A 16,802-nucleotide genomic window follows, 5' to 3' on the forward strand; every position below is an offset into this window, starting at 1 on the left:
TCTGGAGGTAAAGTTGGCGTGTTTTACATGCTGAAGGTGCCCAACGCTCGTCTCACCGTCAACACCAACAAAGGGCCGGACAACACAAGGCGTCAATCAGCATACATCGCCCCTTGTGTCGAATACGTTCACCTTTCTCGTCAGAACAAGGTACCTCTGCTTGACGCCTCGAGCAAAAGCATAAATAGGCCGCTCTTTATTGCTCACCTCTGGACCCGCCTCTCATCTTCACTACAATCATCTACCATTCATACACTTTACTTTGCAACATTTTCATCACCACATACCAACTCACCACATACCACCTCACCACATACCACCTCACCACATCATCATCCACTCACAACGTTCAGCATGGCTGGTACTGGCTCATCTCATCTTCCATTCGTCCCGACCCCCCGGGAAACCATTGAATCCCATGCCCAAGTCCTTCGCGAGATCGATGACAGGTCTTGGTTGCTAGCCCGAGTCATAATATCTAGGCACAGCTCAAAGCCGTCATCTGGACCTTTCTGGGACGACGGCGAGGGGGGCTTCTTCGCCATCTCTGTCGCCCCACATCCACCACCCCTAACCCGAGAAGTCTCGGCCCCCTGCCCCATCACTCCAATCTTCTACAGGGGCGCTGTATGGGGAACTTGGAGGATTGGTCTCTGCGAGCTAAGGATCGAAGGGTGCGCGGGCACGCCTGAGCATGTCACCCTGAAAGCTCTGAAGAAAGGCAAGGATGAGACGACGCCCTGGACCTTTAAGATCCCGCGTGTCTACTACCACGCCCAACACGGCAATGAGTACTACATTGCTTATAGCATCCTTCCCGGGAAGTCTCTCTGCGAGGTCTGGCCCAAGATCGATGACGATGCGTTCAAGGAGCGCATCGCTCGGCAAATCGCGCAAGCCTACGGGGAGCTATCTAAGTGGCGTGGAGAGAAAATCTGCGGTGTTGATGGCAATGACTTGCTTGAGTTGTACCTTGGCAAAGGTAAGCGCCTCGAAAAGTGCTGTAGTCCGCAGGAGCTTCGGGATAACTGCGAGGAGATTGGCATGGACTGCTCCGACCTGGTCTTTGCCCACAATAATATGAGGCCACACTCGTTCAGCGTAGACGACAACGGGTTGGTGGGCATCAGCAGATGGGAGGATTCTGGCTACGTTCCTCGGGAGTGGGTTCGCACCAAGACCCTTTCCAATGTGTTTCTCTACGGAAGATCGTGCGACACGGCGTGGTCTGGGGAGCAGCAGCATGAGTGGTATGAAAAGATCAACAGGGCCTTGAGTGAACTCAAGGTTGGGGATAAGGCTTTTGGTGAAAAGCGGCCTCAGTTTGACAGATGGAATATCAAGAAGAACAAGGAATTGTTCGGTCCCAACCCATCTAAGTAGTTATCCTAGTGCAGTGTAGCTTAGATAGGTTAATCAATATGCATTTATCCCATCCCATTTTGAGGCTCAATGTGTAAACATCCCAAGCCCCGCCAATTGTACTGCTCGATCCCAAAACAGCCGTGTCCTGGGCACGGCTATATCAGCGTCATGGCTAAGGAGGTCATCATCGTCGGAGACTTACAGGTCTATATGGGTCAAAGCGGAGGAGGGATCCAGAGACATGGGATAGGACCATACACAGGGTCCTTCTCTGTCCCTCCACATGTTGTTGCAGTCCTCTCATTGATGTGCCCGCAATAGGGACATTTTCCAGGGGTCGCTGCCTGGGGGCCTGCATGAGGAGCAGGCCGGGGAGTACGCCGGCGCGTAGTCTGACGAGTCGGGGTCGTCATCTTGTTGGAAAGGGCTGGTAAGCTAGAGGAAGTACATGAAGGATGCTCACAAACCTTGGGGAGCGCAAAGTTCTTGACCTTTCTGGCTCAGGCGAAAAGAGAATGAGTGTAATATGGGGAACACCACGAGGACGTCTGGACAGTTGAGATGAGCGGCGAGTATGGGGTCGGAAAGAAGACCATAGAGGTTACTGAGGAGGAATGTCTTGACGGCGGCTGGGATCTCTGGCTGCTTCTTATATTCTGATATACTTTCCTTTGAACGTAGCCAGCATGATAGCTACCATCTGGTGAAGTCCCACCTAACACATCGCCCATGCAATGCAAGAGCATGACAACAAGGACAAAGGGGCAGCCTTTCAGGCCCAATACATGTTGGTTTTGGGGCTCTGAAGAGGGCGACGGCAACATGGGCCCTACAAAGCCGCTGCCGGTGGAGTATGGCCATGTCGGCCAGAGCATCCTATCCAGGGATCTTGACTAGTTTGATCATCTCCACCAATCTTCGCATGGCATTGATGAAGCTCAATGAACGACCCTCAAAGGGAAAATAAGCAGATGTTCTTTCAAGGCCGGCAAGTTACTCATTGGGACAGCAATATGTTGCGAGATCCTCCAACCACTATTGCAGATCGATCAGTCAGTCTTACACTAGGCCGGAACCACACCAGCCCTCTTCTTTGTACACAAGCCGCCCCCTGTCCTGGCCTATATGGCCACGTGGTTTTCCAATGACCAGCTCGTGCATGGTTGGTTGGTAGCTTGCTTCTGTGGTATGAGCCATGCCGACCGGATTCTTCTCTGAGCCTTTGAGTTATTGCGCCACGTGATTGGAGCGGCGAGAACATAAAGGAAGTGCAATATGACGTCATATTCTCCAAGTGTCCGACAGCATTAACAAAGAAGCGGGAGCGGCGGGAGGTCTAGGGGAAAAGGCGGTATAGAGGCACTGAAAAGCGCCAAGAGAGAGCAGAGCGAAGGGGTAGTGGGTTGAAGTTGAGATAAGCTTGGGCCCAACACATGGACCAGCCGAGGAGGAGATATGTCCCCAGTGGCAACGGACAATTTTACCACTAAACTACTGCGGTATCAGGCATATAGGGGCCCTCCGCTTTTTTGTAGCCTACGGTGCTAATGAGCTTTATCACGTGGCTCTCAGAGGAATCCTTTTTATCTTATCAGGCTTATTTAGCTTATCACATAGGCAAGAAAGAAGATAAGATAAAAAGGTAACTTTTCTTAGCCATATGAAGTACTTCTTAACACTATAAAGAGACCTTAAAAGCGGGGAGGCTAGCTGAAGGAGGGCCCCTATATATGCCTGATACCGTAGTACCTTTCATGTTTAGACTATGGGTGGATCCATGTGATTGGCTTGATGATGATGCGCAGTTCACATCCAACCATCGACTGTTCCCACACATCAAAGCAAGGTCAAAATGAGGCATAAACTGACAGGGAAGCAAGTGGAAAGATGATTGGTCCAGATGCGTTGATCAGAGGCTTCACTCCTCCCAGTTCAGCTGCACATCCCCACCACGTGAGTTGCTGTGCCTCTCTAGATATCGCAATCTCACAGAGCCTCAAATCCAACAACCACCAGGTGCGAAACTCCAGCAATGGCAACATATCAGTACCAGCGCTTACAACCAGATGAGATCAGGTTGCTCGCCCCCTCCGCCGACAGTTATGATGCTCAACTCGAGGGCAGTCTCGATATTTTCCGACTCCCGGAGAATGAGGAGCCAGAGGAGGGACATTAGGTCTTGGTCACCCGCGACACAGGCTCCGATGTGCAAAATGCGCCGCCATGTGAAGCCCTTTCATATACATGGGGCTCGCTCCCAACCTCTCCCCACACGTTGAGCATCGCCATAGATCAAGTTTCGAACTCCATTCCCAAGACGGGCGACAGGAACGTCCTCAACCGATAGCCCTGAGAAATTATCCCAGAGATCAACATCACTCAAACCCCCAGTTGCAGCTTGGCAGTCATCCTTTAGCTGTCGCTCAGTCTCCGACCGTACCCTGAGAAACGCAGAGAAGCAATTTGAAGGATATCCCGCATCCATCATCGTTGACTACAACAGGAGCGTCTATGAGGTCTGCAAAGAGTTCCTCGAGTTTGCTATCGGTCGGTCCAAGACCCCTCGACATTATTTGCTGCCCCTGGTCCCCGGAGCCGCCTCCAGAAGAATCGAAGTTGCCGTCGTGGATCACACAGCTTGATAGCACGCCTTTTGACAAGCAGCCTGGTCATAATGTGTATAAGCGAGCTCTCGCCGATCCGTTGGTGGGTTGTCCTGGCCATGGGCCGAGAATTTACAACGCCAGCGGCAAGACAAAGATATATTCAAGCAAGGGCCTCATCCAAGATAGAGTCTTGGTAGCCGCTGGGTTTGTGCTCGATGCAGTTGGAACCACAAGAAGTCCGGCATACGAGGGCATCATCCCTTCCACATGGCTCGACCTCGTCGACTGGTCGGGCCCTCCAAATCCTGTCCCTGATCGTCTCTGGCGAACCCTCGTAGCCGACCGAGGTCAAGATGGCAAAAGCTACCCCCTAGCATACTTCCCTCTAGCTTGCAAATGGATGTTTGAGCAGCGCAGTCGGAGAGGTGGCATAAACACTACAGAGCTTCTAACATCTGGACGCTGTCCATCGATAGCATCAGAGTTCCTCAGACGGGTCCAAGGTGTGATATGGGATCGGCAAATGATGCTGACAGAAGGAAGACGAGGCTCAAGCAAGTTCCTAGGATTAGTCCCCGCTGAAGCTTGAGAGGGTGATCTGATCTGTATCTTGTACGGCTGCAGTGCCTCTTGTGCTCCGGAGGCTTCGCTCGCCGTCGAAGCACGGCAGTATGAGTTCCGCATTTGACCAGAAACCTGAAATCATCGAAACGCAGCCAGATGGCACCGAGTCGATTCGGTTGTCGGCAGTTTCGCAGTCAACTTCGTCTCTCCCCTCACCAAATCAAACGCCGGTCCAAAGCGATCCATGCACAGTTTCAGCAACACCAGACTCCGGTATGGACAATGCAACGCCAGGGAAGAAAGGTCTCGCGGTCCCTGCTCAATCGCCGAGTGTCACGTTCGCCTCGGTCGGCGTGCGGAAAGCGCTCAGGAAGGACACAGCCGAAAGCAAACCGCCGGACCTGGCTACCTCTCTCGAGAGCCAGTACCAGTGCGAGCTCATCGGGGAATGCTACATTCACGGCATGATGGACGGGGAGGCTTTCAAGCATCAAAGGGAATACGGGAACAAGCTGCGACTGTTCCATCTGCTTTAAACATGGTAAAGGGTTAGCGGAAAAGGAAACGATAACGAAAGCCCCAGGTCTTGCTTGTAAGCAACTTATCGGTTCTGTCTTGTTGAGCCGAGGAGCTGTCCTGCCTGACCTTTCCCAGCTGTGATTGGTGATTTCGTGGATCATATGTCCCAGGGATGCCTTGTCACCATGTCTTGTGCCCTTCCTGGGAAGGAACTCGATAAACTTGGAGCTCAGGAGTTCCTAAAGAGTCCGGCCGCGAGTAAACCATCCGCTATTGCGATAGTCTTCCTACAAGCATATAGGGGGAGATTCATTGGACTAGTCGTCAGCTGCCTGCTCTACTAAGACATCCCACGCGTACTCATAACATCGATCTGCGTTATGATACCAGGAAAATATGCTTATCATTGCCTCCTGAAGCTCGGTACTGCTCTCCTTGTTGATGCAACAGGTATCCGGCCAGGAGTATTCCCGGCCATCTTTGGCCGCTTGTTCGCCACAGAGTCGGATTTAGGCATACCCATGGGGTATGGCATGGGCATCTCCTTGAGTCAGGTCTTGAAACTAGCCTCAGCCTCATTCTCCAGGAGCCGGGCATGCGACAGTGCTACATATTTGGGGAGCTTCTCTCCCGCCGGCTCCCTAGTGAGTTCGAATTCGCCTTCGGTATCGCGATGGAGGAGCCGCACATTGGTCTGAAGCCTTTAAAGGCTCAGGCAAGTGACTTTTTGGGCTGATGACTTACACGACACCGGTTAGACATATCACGCTAGGCGTTACAGGCGCTTTGTGGGAGGTTCATATAAGGAAGAGAGCAGGAGTTAGTTAGTTCGGTCCCGACAAGGGCTACTGTGAGAACAAGAAGGGAGCTGTACAACAGGAGAATTTTCGACCAACTCGGAGAGATGGGGGCCCGCGAGACCAGGAAAATGAGAGGAAAGGGGAGCCAGAGAGCAGAAGTGTGGAAGGCTTGGGAACGCTCGAATGCAATCTCAGACCAGTTCCGAAGCGGGTGGGAGAGTTGCAGAAATATACCAAGTCTCATCACGACAAACTGTTTTCAGCTACTGTTGTGTCCTGCGCCACGCTCGTTGCCAGGACCAATAGCCATGATGAAAGGTTTCACGAGCCGCAGCCGCCTCTATTCTATAGCCAATAGCTATGAGAGTAGGTTGAAGTCCTGCGGTGCCCCCTTTCTCCCTCAAGCAGGTGAAAATATCACATAGCCGCTGGCCCCATCTCCTTGCTTGCGCGGGGACTGCCATTATGTACTGAGCTGGGATATAGACTAATTATGATAAGTCTCTTCCTACGCTCACCGAAATTAAGATAAGAGATTAACCTATTTTTTTATAATTTTTATAGAGGTTTAGATAGTGCTCTAATAGTAGAGATGGATACGCTCTGGCAGTCCTCGCGTAAGCAAGGAGATAGAAATTGCATATGAGGACCGACTCTGTTTTCTTTCCCCCGCGTGCACCTGCACTATCGCCATGGGTCTCAAAAGGCCAATCGGCAATGGTGTCACCCACGTCACCACCTGACCACCCATGCAAAGGAGATGTGACCAATATTCGGCCCTGAGCCCCAGGAGGATCAGACCCGTGCCTTCCAGCCGCCATGAGACAGGAGCGCCTCGCCGAGGACCTTGGCCGTCTTCAGGAGCTGCTGATCACGGAATCTGGGGCTCACGAGTGATATGCCAACGGGCATGTCATTCGCCCCGACGAATGCAGGAATATTGATGACAGGCATGTGTAAACCCTACACCGACCGGTCAGCGAGAGGAATTCGTGGGACACAGACCAACAGAAGCACTTACAGTCCACAGAGTGTTGAAAGTCGGGCTTCCCATGTCGTCAAGTCCGAGCGGAGCTTCATCCACGGCGCTGGGCGTAAGGATGACGGTGTAGTGCTCAGCCACCTTGTTTACCATGTCCCTCATCTTGGAGTATGTAGTGCAAGCCTCTGTCATCTCTTGGTGGGTGTGGTTGGAGGTGTTTTCGACAATCTCCCGGATTTCGACCGCAAGATTCGCCTTGTCCACTCGATACTCCTTGAGAAATGAAACCTGTGCTTCACCTTGGGTGATGACATTCTGGATTCGACTCAGTGTCTCGACATCGCCGACTTCTGGATGGAGCGAGATCTTCTCAACTTGTACGTTGTTCTTCTGCAGGATAGCAGCTGCCTGCTTCATGGCAGATACTGTGCCAGGTCCCGCCGAGGACCACATGGGAGTCTTGATCAGAGCAACTGAGATTTCGTCCAACGGGATGTCTCTTGGGGGCTCATCATCGTGCAGGGCAAAGACATCTGCTAGCAGCTGTAGATCCTCGATGCTGCGGGCGAAGAAGCCAAGCGTATCGAAAGTAGGGGAAATGGGTTTCGAGCCCGCAGTCGAGATGGCGTTAAAGGTTGGCTTCATGGCGAAGACTCCGGTATAGGATGCTGGGCGAATGAGACTTCCGCCGGTTTGCGCTCCGAGACTGAGAGTTACTTGGAAGTCGGCCACAGCTGCCGCAGATCCACACGAAGAGCCTCCTGGGGTGCGGCTTGGGTCGTGAGGATTAGTCGTCTCGGGCCCCGAGTTGATGACGGCGAACTCGGTCGTTGTTGTTTTGCCTGCAGATCGGGTTAGTTTCGCACGCAGGGTTAATGGGGTTTACAGACCGAAAATAAGAGCCCCCGCGGCTCGTAGAATTGCAACGGCAGATGAATCGGAACCTGGCTGATGCCCTTTGTAAATGGGAGAGCCATACTGCGTGGGCATGTCTAGCAAGCGTAAGCCGTGCGTGTTACCGAAGACAGACAGACATGGTGCGGTACCTTTGGTGTCCATGATATCCTTGACACCTATGGCAAGTCCGTGCAAAGGCCCTCTCTGGTCTTCGGGAATCTGGTCCAGAGCTCGTGCTTGGCTTAGCACCAAGTCGGGGTCAAGGTGCGCCCATGCTTTGACAGTGCCGTCATTCTCCTGGATGCGGTCCAAGAGAGAACGGGCGTACTCCTCGACAGTGATGGTATTGTTCTTGAGAAGCTCAAGCACCTCAGTTGCCGTCAACTTGTACAGCGAAGAAGTCATGGTCGGCGATAGCTTGGTTTGAGGCGGCGAGAATGAACAAAGGCTGAAGAGGCTGAAGAAGGCGTTGTCGTGGAGGAGGGGTAGGGCATGAATCACAGCTCCATCCGATCCAGGTATTCTACGAGGTGAGGAAAGCGAGCAGAAAAGGTACAAAATCCAAGGGCACATGGCGGGGTAAGACTCCCAATCTCGGTTTGCTAAGGGTTCTGCACACGCACATGATATCGACAGTTCCCTACGAAACCTCAGTGCTTCATCACTCCCCGACACTGCGAGTTCGCTCGATCCTCAGCACCTATTCCAGAAGATTATGGGCGACGGTCGCGGCAGAGGCGGTTACTATCTAGAGAAACACCTCTTCTTTCTCTTCATACCCCACGATCTAGGTTTCTGAGTATGCCCCATCAGTACTAAGAGCCGAGTCCGCGTCGATGGCCTCACCCGGGAAGACACCAAGGGCTGGTACATTGGACAGCCTCGTTGCTTGCAAGGGTTCCGGTACTACAGTAGCCATATGTTTATGGGTCACATTATACAAATTATCCCCTTCCGAGATGCGTCTCGGTGGGTGACGGATGTATGTTTCGGCGGCGATAGACCAAAACAGTCGATGCTGCTTAGGGAAAAGTCGTGCATTCACAACATAGGCACCCAAGACGCCCACCTTATCCGCGGCTTCATCCCTATCCAGGCCTCGCACGCCCCAAAGTACAGGATGTAGCAGTACCAGTGCCGGGGTCAGGAAGAGGGGGTACAGGTTTTGAGGGAGTTGTTTGGAGTCGAGTTGACTGAGGAAAGTCTAGCAGTAAAGGGACACATAACCGAGATAAGTGAGCAAAGGTGGGCAGCCTTTGCCAGTTCTATCTTGGCAATACTGTACACGGGATTTATGTAACAAAGCATGGTCTTATACAAGACGAGATATGCGAATCGGGCTCCCTCAGGGCATGAGTTCGCGTGGTCTTGATAGCATTCACGCAGGCGTTCAAACATCAGAGGGAATAGGGGGGCAAGCCCCGGCTGCTCCACCTGGTTTACACATCAAAGAAGCCCAGCAGAAAAGGATGCACGAAGCAAATCGTAATTCTTCCAACTTTGGCTCGCCCCCCAGCTCCTCTTCAAGGTGACGTAAATGCGTGCCGGAGTCTGGTCCCGGGCCTCTTTTGTCTTTCGCCATAGATACCACCTCTCTGACACAATAGCTCAGCTATCCGAACCGTTTTTCCGTCATGAAACTGTCGGTTCCAATCCATGGGAGTCCCTAACCCTACTAGTCTCGTATTTGGGTTGGCACCGTATTCAAGGAGCACTCGCACCATGTCGACATGTCGATTCATGATGGCGTCTCTGAGCGGGATTTCCGAAACTATCGGATGAGATCGAACCTCTAAATCAGCATCACTTAGACTAAGTTGCCATGCATCCTGGATACCCTTATCCTGGACGTCATTGAGGAGTGAAGTTGCCTCAACATGCCCGCCGGCCTCAAGGGGCGGGGTGCTTCCTCCGCCACGGTCTTCGCCTCCAAATATCGCATAGGCACCATGCTTAAGAAGAATTTCTGCTATTGGAAGGTCCCAATGCTTTAGCACAGAAGCAAGTGCCGTTGCTCCATCGTCATTTTGAATATTCACATCCAGGCCGTGCTGGAGAAGCAACTCGACGCCCTCACGCATCCTGTGCTTAACCATGCCATGGAGGGCGGTATCGCCATATTTATCCTTGATTCCCAGGTCTGCCCCACGCTTCAGGAGCATGGCTGCGATATCAATTCTGTGGTGAACCAGTGCGACCATTAGAGCAGTGCTGCCATTGTTGTCCAGGACGTTGATAAGAGCACCGTGGTCGAGAAGTAGTTTCACGGGCTCTGGCCCATACATGACTGCGCGGTGCAAAAGAGTGGCCTCTCCCCTGTTGCCATTTGGGTCCATGCCGTGGTCAAGAAGTGTTTTGACTCGGCCGCAGACTGTCCCAGCATCCTCAGCATGAGACATCTGCACCAGTGCCGGGTCCAGAGTGCATGCGCTGGCGCCGTGTTGAAGCAGCAGCTTCAGGAGTGCCGGAGCGACCTTTTGCTCCAGCGCATCCTCCAAAACCGCTCGGGCTAGGGTTAAGTCTCTGTGTAGAATAGCTCCGTTGGTGCACAGAATGCGGATAAGCCGCTCGTCCTCTAGTACAGCAGCTTTTCGAAATAGACTGCGCCCCAGAGCGATATCGCGAGATGATGACCTGATGCTTTCCAGTGTCTTCTTCAGAAGGGGCTCTGCAACTTGTGCACCAAGTTCCATGGCCATGTGAATTGGCTTGAAGGTTCTCGTTTTCCTGATCCCGATTTCTTCCTCGATATCTCGTGCCAAAGAAGCTCCATGGTCAACGAGCAACTGCGCGACTGTTGTATGCCTACCGTCAATAGCGTAGCACAGCGCGGTCCAGCCTCTGGAATCAGTGTCATCGACCTGGGTTCTTGTCAAAGCTATGTCTTGAAGTAGTCTCTTAGCCAACGGCAAAAGCCCAAATGCTGAACACACGTGCAAAAGGGAAAGGCCAGTGAGTTGAGGGTATATGGAAATGGCAAGGAACTGCTCTTCATGAAGATTCCACCACCGCGATCGGATCAGCCTACCGTGCTCACTCTGAACGAAGACGATATCCGAGTCAAGCAGCCTTTCGAGACGCTCGCCACAGCGTCTTGCGTGCTCGGGCCAGAAAAAGGTGGCGTACGAACAGAACGTCGGGTATGGTATGTCACTTCGTACCAAAAGAATCTCGAGTTCTCTCAGGCACCTCTGGGTAATCTCAAATTCCATTTCCTCAGCGTAGATACGGAATCCTAGGGATGGTAGAATGTCCTCGTTTGCATCGCCTTTCAAGAAGTCACTCACCGACGCATGAACGAGCTTGACGACAGCTTTACTGGCATCCCGTGCCCCAGGAAGAGCCAGTTCAGGAAGAACCCACCCGGCCCTTTCCGAAGTTTCCTGTCCACTCAAGGTCAAGAGTGACCTGGACATGGCCACCAGGTCAAGAATAGTCTGAGCATCCACATTCAAAGCATCGGCAAGCTCGGACGCTGTCAGAGCATGGCATGCCAGAGTCACCCAATGCAAGAGCTCGACGATTTTCTTTTTCATGGGGCCTTTTATCCGAAGGAGAATCTTGGAGTACAGGGCGCCAAGATCTCGTGGAATGGCATCCAGTGCAAGCCGCATCTCTGTCTTTGTTTCGACAGACAGGAGCTCCTGAATGGCAAAGCCAACCCACAAGAAGGTACCATCTGAGCGGCGCCGGAGGTTTCTCTTGATCTCTGTTAGAAATTCATTATCCAACTCTGAGAAGAGATCATGCTCTTTGATCTTGGCGCTGATTACTCGGGAGACGTCCTCTGCAATCGCATCCGTCTTGGTTTCGAGATCCAGTCGAGGGAAACTTCGCAGGCCAACCATGTCTCGGCTGACTATGGCAAGCCTGAATGGGTTGTGATGTGGTAATCTCGATCTTGATTCCTTGTCAAACACTCGTCGTAGGTTATTCAAGAGCCAGCGGGTCGAGTCTCGGTTGCATTCATCAAGACCATCGATTAGGCCAAGGACGGGTCCCAGTCTTGGATCCGTCAGTATGCTCGCAAACATGGCCCATAGATCTCCACGCGATGAAAGGGTACGCTTGGTTCTCTCTCCTGTCCCCAAGCAATCCTCCACATGATTGACCATGTTAGGAATCTGGTCGAGGACCTGGTAGAGCAAAGACCTCATGATGGTGGTTTCATCACTGGTTGACTTGTCTCCACAAAAGACATAGAGCACAGCACAGTCGGGCAAAGACTCCCACTCCTGGGTAAGGAAGATGGACAGCATAGTCTTTCCCCGCCCAGGTCCGCCAGATATCCAAAGGAGGCCCGACTCTTCAGCGTCTAGCCATGACCGGTAGGTCTCATCGTGCCGGATCCACCGGCATGTCCCTTCTGTCAGGTTTCCTTTGGTATTGATGAGTTCGGCGCGGACTGAGCTCGGCTCGGAGACAAAGAGTTCGTTTTTGCATCGGTGGACTATCTCCTCCTGTGTTTTCAAGTCTGACCATGGCCTGGATTAGCCCAAGTTTGCAACACCTCAGTCTCTAGACACACCCGACCCAACTTTGTTCATGCCCAGAATGGCCGTAGCTCCTGGGCCCACGTTCACATCACCAATAGTGACGGCGATATTGCCACGCGCCTCTGCGCCCATAGTGTCAGACGAAAGACAATATAACCAAGAATATCAGGCATCAGAGTCGATTTGCGGATGGGAGAGAGAAACTCGTAGATGAAAGGATGAAGATGATAAGGGGAACTTCCTTCAAAACGTCACAGCCTGATTCTCGGCCTGGGCATTTAGGTACCTAAGTCTTCAGCTGAGGCAAACCAGGGTGATTGATTGGCTACCACAAGAAGAGGCAACTCCAAGGCATCAAGGAGGCTCCTCTCTTCAGAAGTAATAATGACCCAACTCGGTTGTTGTCTTCCATCTCAATTGCGGCATTCATTGGTGTCCATCTGTGCATATTTCTACCCATCTACCTTCGGTGCTGCCTTAAAGACCATCAAGCCCCCTGTGTCTTTTTCCCAATGGCCGAAATAGTAGGCACGGTATCAGCTGCCGTAAGCCTCACAACAACAACCCTCCACGTAGTTCGCGTCCTCACCAACGACCTAGGCAGCATAAAGGACGCCCCGCAGACCATCTCCAACGCCAAGACGGAGCTTCACAACGTCCAGTCCGTCATCGAGAGCCTCCAGACCGCCCTCGGCCAGGGCGACTGGCAGCCCGTGCTCTCCGACATTACCTGTACTGGTAACCTACAGGCAGCCCTGAAAGCTTGCAGCGACGTGTGTGGTCGCTTTCACGAAGAGCTCAGGAAACTACTGAGACACTCTAACGAGGGCGATTTGTCTCGTAGGGACAGGCTCAATGTCGGTTTCTTTGCCAAGAACAAAGTTGTGGCTTTTATTAGTGAGCTCAACGTCTGCAAGTCAACCATCAGCCTAGCTCTCAGTGGTGCAAACCTGTAAGCAGTCCCATGTCAACTTATAACAACAATGACTTACCCTCAAACAGCATGATCTCCATGGAGCAGCTCAAACAGCTTCAAGTACTTTCAAGCCAAAGCTCCACCGAGATCCAGCCGAGAACCGTGGAGACAACAGACCAAAACCTAGCAGCTGACATCCAGAGAGGAGCTCAGCTAGCAAAAGGCTACCAGGATCTCCTGGCTTTTCTTCAAACCAAAGTTGATGAGAATCGTAGGCAGATAGAGCTAGGAAACGTGGAAATGCTCAACTCGGCCAGGGTCATGGCCGGAGTCAACAGCACAGACGGCACAGAAGGCGACATCAACGTCAAGGTCGGCAACGTCAAGGCCGATGGCGGCAAGGCTCTCCTAGGCTACACGAGCAAAGTAGATGTCGACGCCTTTTTCAGATAGTCGCTGATTCTCGTCAACTCTGCACTCATATGGCATAAACTTAGATCTTTGGCGTGCTACTCATAATCAACATTAGAACCTCTCAATTACACACAACTACCGCTCAACCATGACCCTCACATCCCCAACCGCCGCCCTCGCCACCTTCTTGAGCAGCGACCTCTCATCTGCCTCCCTGTACCTCTCCCACGAGTCCAGTCCTTCCTTGGCCTGGATGCTCAGCGTTTCGTACCCCTGCCGGATCACCTCTGTCACTTCCTGCGTCGTCAGCCCGCTAGGCTTACGCCGCGCCGCACCGCCCTCGGACAGCAGCTGGTTGTAGTGTGCGCTGACATTGATAAGCGTGTCGATTGAGTTGGTGTTGCGGTTCCCCAGTCTGTAGTTCTCCTTGAACTTTGTCAAGACTTCGCCTGACTCTACCACCTTGTAGAAGAGATCGTCGTAAGCCGCCGGCGTCGGAAGGAAGGCTTCGCCAGCTGACAGAGATAGAGCGATGAGGTTAACAACGTGGTCAAGGAGGGTATCGATGTGCGGTAGATCCTTCAGGTCGGCTGTGTAGGTAGCCAAGAAGCGAACGATAGAGAGCAGAGAGCGGAAGAACTCGGGCCAGTGGTATTCAAGACGGGTGCGTGTGCGAGAGAGGTACGAAATGACGCGGAGCATAATGCCGAAGCAGAGGGTGTAGAGACTGACATCCAGGCGCCGACGGAGATTATGGTTGATGCCGTCGATCATAGTGTCGAGCAACGAGATGGCCATGACTCTGTCGCCCTTGACTAGGGGAAGGTAGGGCTGCCGTTGTCGGCACAGGCGGACCGGTACTTTCGAGTCTTCACTGCACATTCGCTTGCAGATGACGGGATCTTCGATGAGGAGACGGAATACCATGAGGTTGAGGTGGGCGTAATAGGTAGCACGGGGTGATAGATAGGCGTGCTGGAGGAGATAGGACGTGAGAGAAAGATAGCTAGCAATGGGCTGTTCAGCACCCTTTTCTGCCCCCATCGTCACCAGATTAAAGCAAAACAGCTTGTTTGCGTGAGTGAAGTCGTATGTAGCCAGAAGAATGGCAGCCTCCTCTTCTGGTCTTGCAAGGGGTCAGCTTAGCTCTCGGCACAACTCATACGGTTCAACTCCGTCTTCGAGGGGAGAGGTCGAGTCAACTTACAACTGTGTAAATAGAGCCTTGGCAGTCTCTACATCATAAACAGGCTTCCTTACCGGCTTAGGCCCAGGAGCAATTGCCCCGAGTCCAAGCATGTTGAGAGTCGCACTAAAGGTCCAGCCTTCAGGCAGGTCATCCTGGATCTTGATGTACCGAGACCGCACCGTCTGACAGGACTGCCCTATGCAAGTGACAATCTTTTGAATGGCGGACTCGTTGACAAAGTCGTTTAGTCGCAGCTGGTAGGGGTTTTGGAACTCGAATTTGTTGTAGTTGGCTAGGAGGCCGAGGAGGATGAACGGTTCGAGGACTTGGTTGGATGACCCGGAGTCTTGGATAAACTGGTCTCATGTCAGCATCTCGCCTTATTTCCTCTAACACCGCACATACCTTCATAACCGAGGGGAACAGATCTCTTTGGATGAGGTAGGTCAACAGAGTTGTCTGATACGCCCCCGCCGTGACCGCAAGCAACACCTCGATCGCCTTGTATCGTGTTTCCACTATCCAGTCAGCTCTATACCCCCCCAATGCGCCAGGTAAACCTTACAGTCCTTTCCATTCCGAGTTATACTTTCTAGCGCTCCGACAAAGTCGGTAAAGACGTTGTCGATGTGGTCGAGGCCGGCGAGGAGAACCATGATATCGGAGCTAGGGTGCGGGTACCGTTTGGATAGGAGGCATGACAGGAAGACGCTGAGGGTCTAGACGACGTTAGAATCGGTTTTCCAGCAGTACGGCGACAGTATTCAACGTACATCTAGCGCATGTAGTTGCGCAAAGCTATTCCCGCCCTTGACCGAAGCTATAGCTTTCGCAAAGAGCTCCCTCGTTCGGACCTCGAACTGCAGCACATGGCTCGGGCTCAGCTCATTCAGGAGACGTCGCAGGGCGGCTCGATCGGGTCGCAGTAGAAAGAACTCGGCCCAGAAGCCTTCAGTCTTTTCCTCATCAAAGTCATCCTAGCGTAGGAAGTTGGTCGATCAGTCGTCGGCGCAAGTTGGTCGCGTGTGCAGGGGGTGGGAGGAGACATGATAGCTACCTGCACGTAACAAGTTAGACTTCAACCACAACGCAGCGGGGGAAAGGGCAACGCAACCAACCTTGAATAGAGAATCGTACAGCTGAATGATCTTTGGAGTAAAGACCTCCGGCGGAGGCTGACGGGTGAGAGGTGACGCTTCCATACCCGCGATAACCCAAATGCCCAAACCAAAGACCAAGGACAGCGAATCCAAAGTTGCGATAAAGATTTTGGGCACCTTGACTTATCGAGGGGCTCGCACAGTGCTGTTAGCGGAGCTGTTACGCACGGCTTCACTCTGGATGACGTGTACTGGACTGTGCTCGACGCACGTGCACACTGTACATGCACTGCCCACCCCTTATTGTCGGCAGGAAAACCAACGACCGAGACAATTCAGCACTATAAAGGGTTTAGCAGAGACGACACATGAGTTATTTGATCTCGGTAACTCGTGTCTTGATCGGTTCTCACGTGAATGGCTTGGTTGTTCTTGAGGACAGCTCTCAGCTTGGAAATCAGCAAGCCAATAGTTCAACAGACTACTGCGCAGGACAGATTGCGCAATGAGTGTCTCCTATGACTGCGCATTAAATCGAATTCTATCGGATTAGCAGCGGGCATTGACTACATTGGTATCAATGATAGTTGCCAAAGCTGCGTCCTTTGTTGGAGGGTTGTAGGTACAGCGCCTGGTGCGTAGCAGAGACAATGCAACTAGGCGGAACCTAGAGCTTTTTATTCAAGCCTCCGATGGACAGCAACGATAATAAGCTTTAGTTGCAACTGCAATAATATGCACATCTCGAAATAACAATAAAGGTTCATGTGCCTCAGACCAACAGCAAAGGTTATTCTTGATCGGAACTCATCAGATCCAGCTTCAACACGGGTTTATTTTGCACACGTATCGCCAGAGCGAAAACCACACCCACGAGACCAATTACTTACTTAGAACTACTTTATCTCGCAGTGTTCAACACAGAAAACAAGACTCAATAGAGCTATTGTTGAA

At 52.3% G+C, this 16,802-nt stretch overlaps 4 protein-coding genes across 4 annotated transcripts; 2 read left to right on the plus strand and 2 right to left on the minus strand.

Annotated features, from left to right (window-relative positions):
* Nucleotides 1-354: 354 nt before the first annotated feature.
* On the plus strand, nt 355-1,383 carry NECHADRAFT_40050 (uncharacterized protein; the record flags this gene model as incomplete). Its single annotated transcript, XM_003047919.1, has 1 exon — nt 355-1,383. The coding sequence occupies one exon, from the start codon at nt 355-357 to the stop codon at nt 1,381-1,383; it is 1,029 nt and encodes a 342-aa protein (XP_003047965.1).
* A 5,266-nt stretch (nt 1,384-6,649) lies between these two features.
* Nucleotides 6,650-8,138, minus strand: NECHADRAFT_40299 (uncharacterized protein; the record flags this gene model as incomplete). The annotated part of the gene is made up of 4 exons (XM_003048103.1): nt 6,650-6,817; nt 6,876-7,678; nt 7,727-7,828; nt 7,883-8,138. The coding sequence occupies 4 exons, from the start codon at nt 8,136-8,138 to the stop codon at nt 6,650-6,652; spliced, it is 1,329 nt and encodes a 442-aa protein (XP_003048149.1).
* Nucleotides 8,139-12,741: 4,603 nt separating this feature from the next.
* Nucleotides 12,742-13,598, plus strand: NECHADRAFT_79997 (uncharacterized protein; the record flags this gene model as incomplete). Its single annotated transcript, XM_003047920.1, has 2 exons — nt 12,742-13,181; nt 13,232-13,598. The coding sequence occupies 2 exons, from the start codon at nt 12,742-12,744 to the stop codon at nt 13,596-13,598; spliced, it is 807 nt and encodes a 268-aa protein (XP_003047966.1).
* Nucleotides 13,599-13,609: 11 nt separating this feature from the next.
* Nucleotides 13,610-15,969, minus strand: NECHADRAFT_60749 (uncharacterized protein). The gene is made up of 6 exons (XM_003048104.1): nt 15,867-15,969; nt 15,522-15,725; nt 15,314-15,467; nt 15,154-15,266; nt 14,767-15,104; nt 13,610-14,685 (listed from the first exon to the last, which is right to left on the minus strand). The coding sequence occupies exons 1-6, from the start codon at nt 15,948-15,950 to the stop codon at nt 13,695-13,697; spliced, it is 1,884 nt and encodes a 627-aa protein (XP_003048150.1). The 5' UTR covers nt 15,951-15,969; the 3' UTR covers nt 13,610-13,694.
* Nucleotides 15,970-16,802: the final 833 nt, after the last annotated feature.

This window comes from Fusarium vanettenii (assembly GCF_000151355.1).
Source record: "Fusarium vanettenii 77-13-4 chromosome 5 genomic scaffold NECHAsca_12_chr5_2_0, whole genome shotgun sequence".
NCBI classification, from domain to species: Eukaryota; Fungi; Ascomycota; class Sordariomycetes; order Hypocreales; family Nectriaceae; genus Fusarium; species Fusarium vanettenii.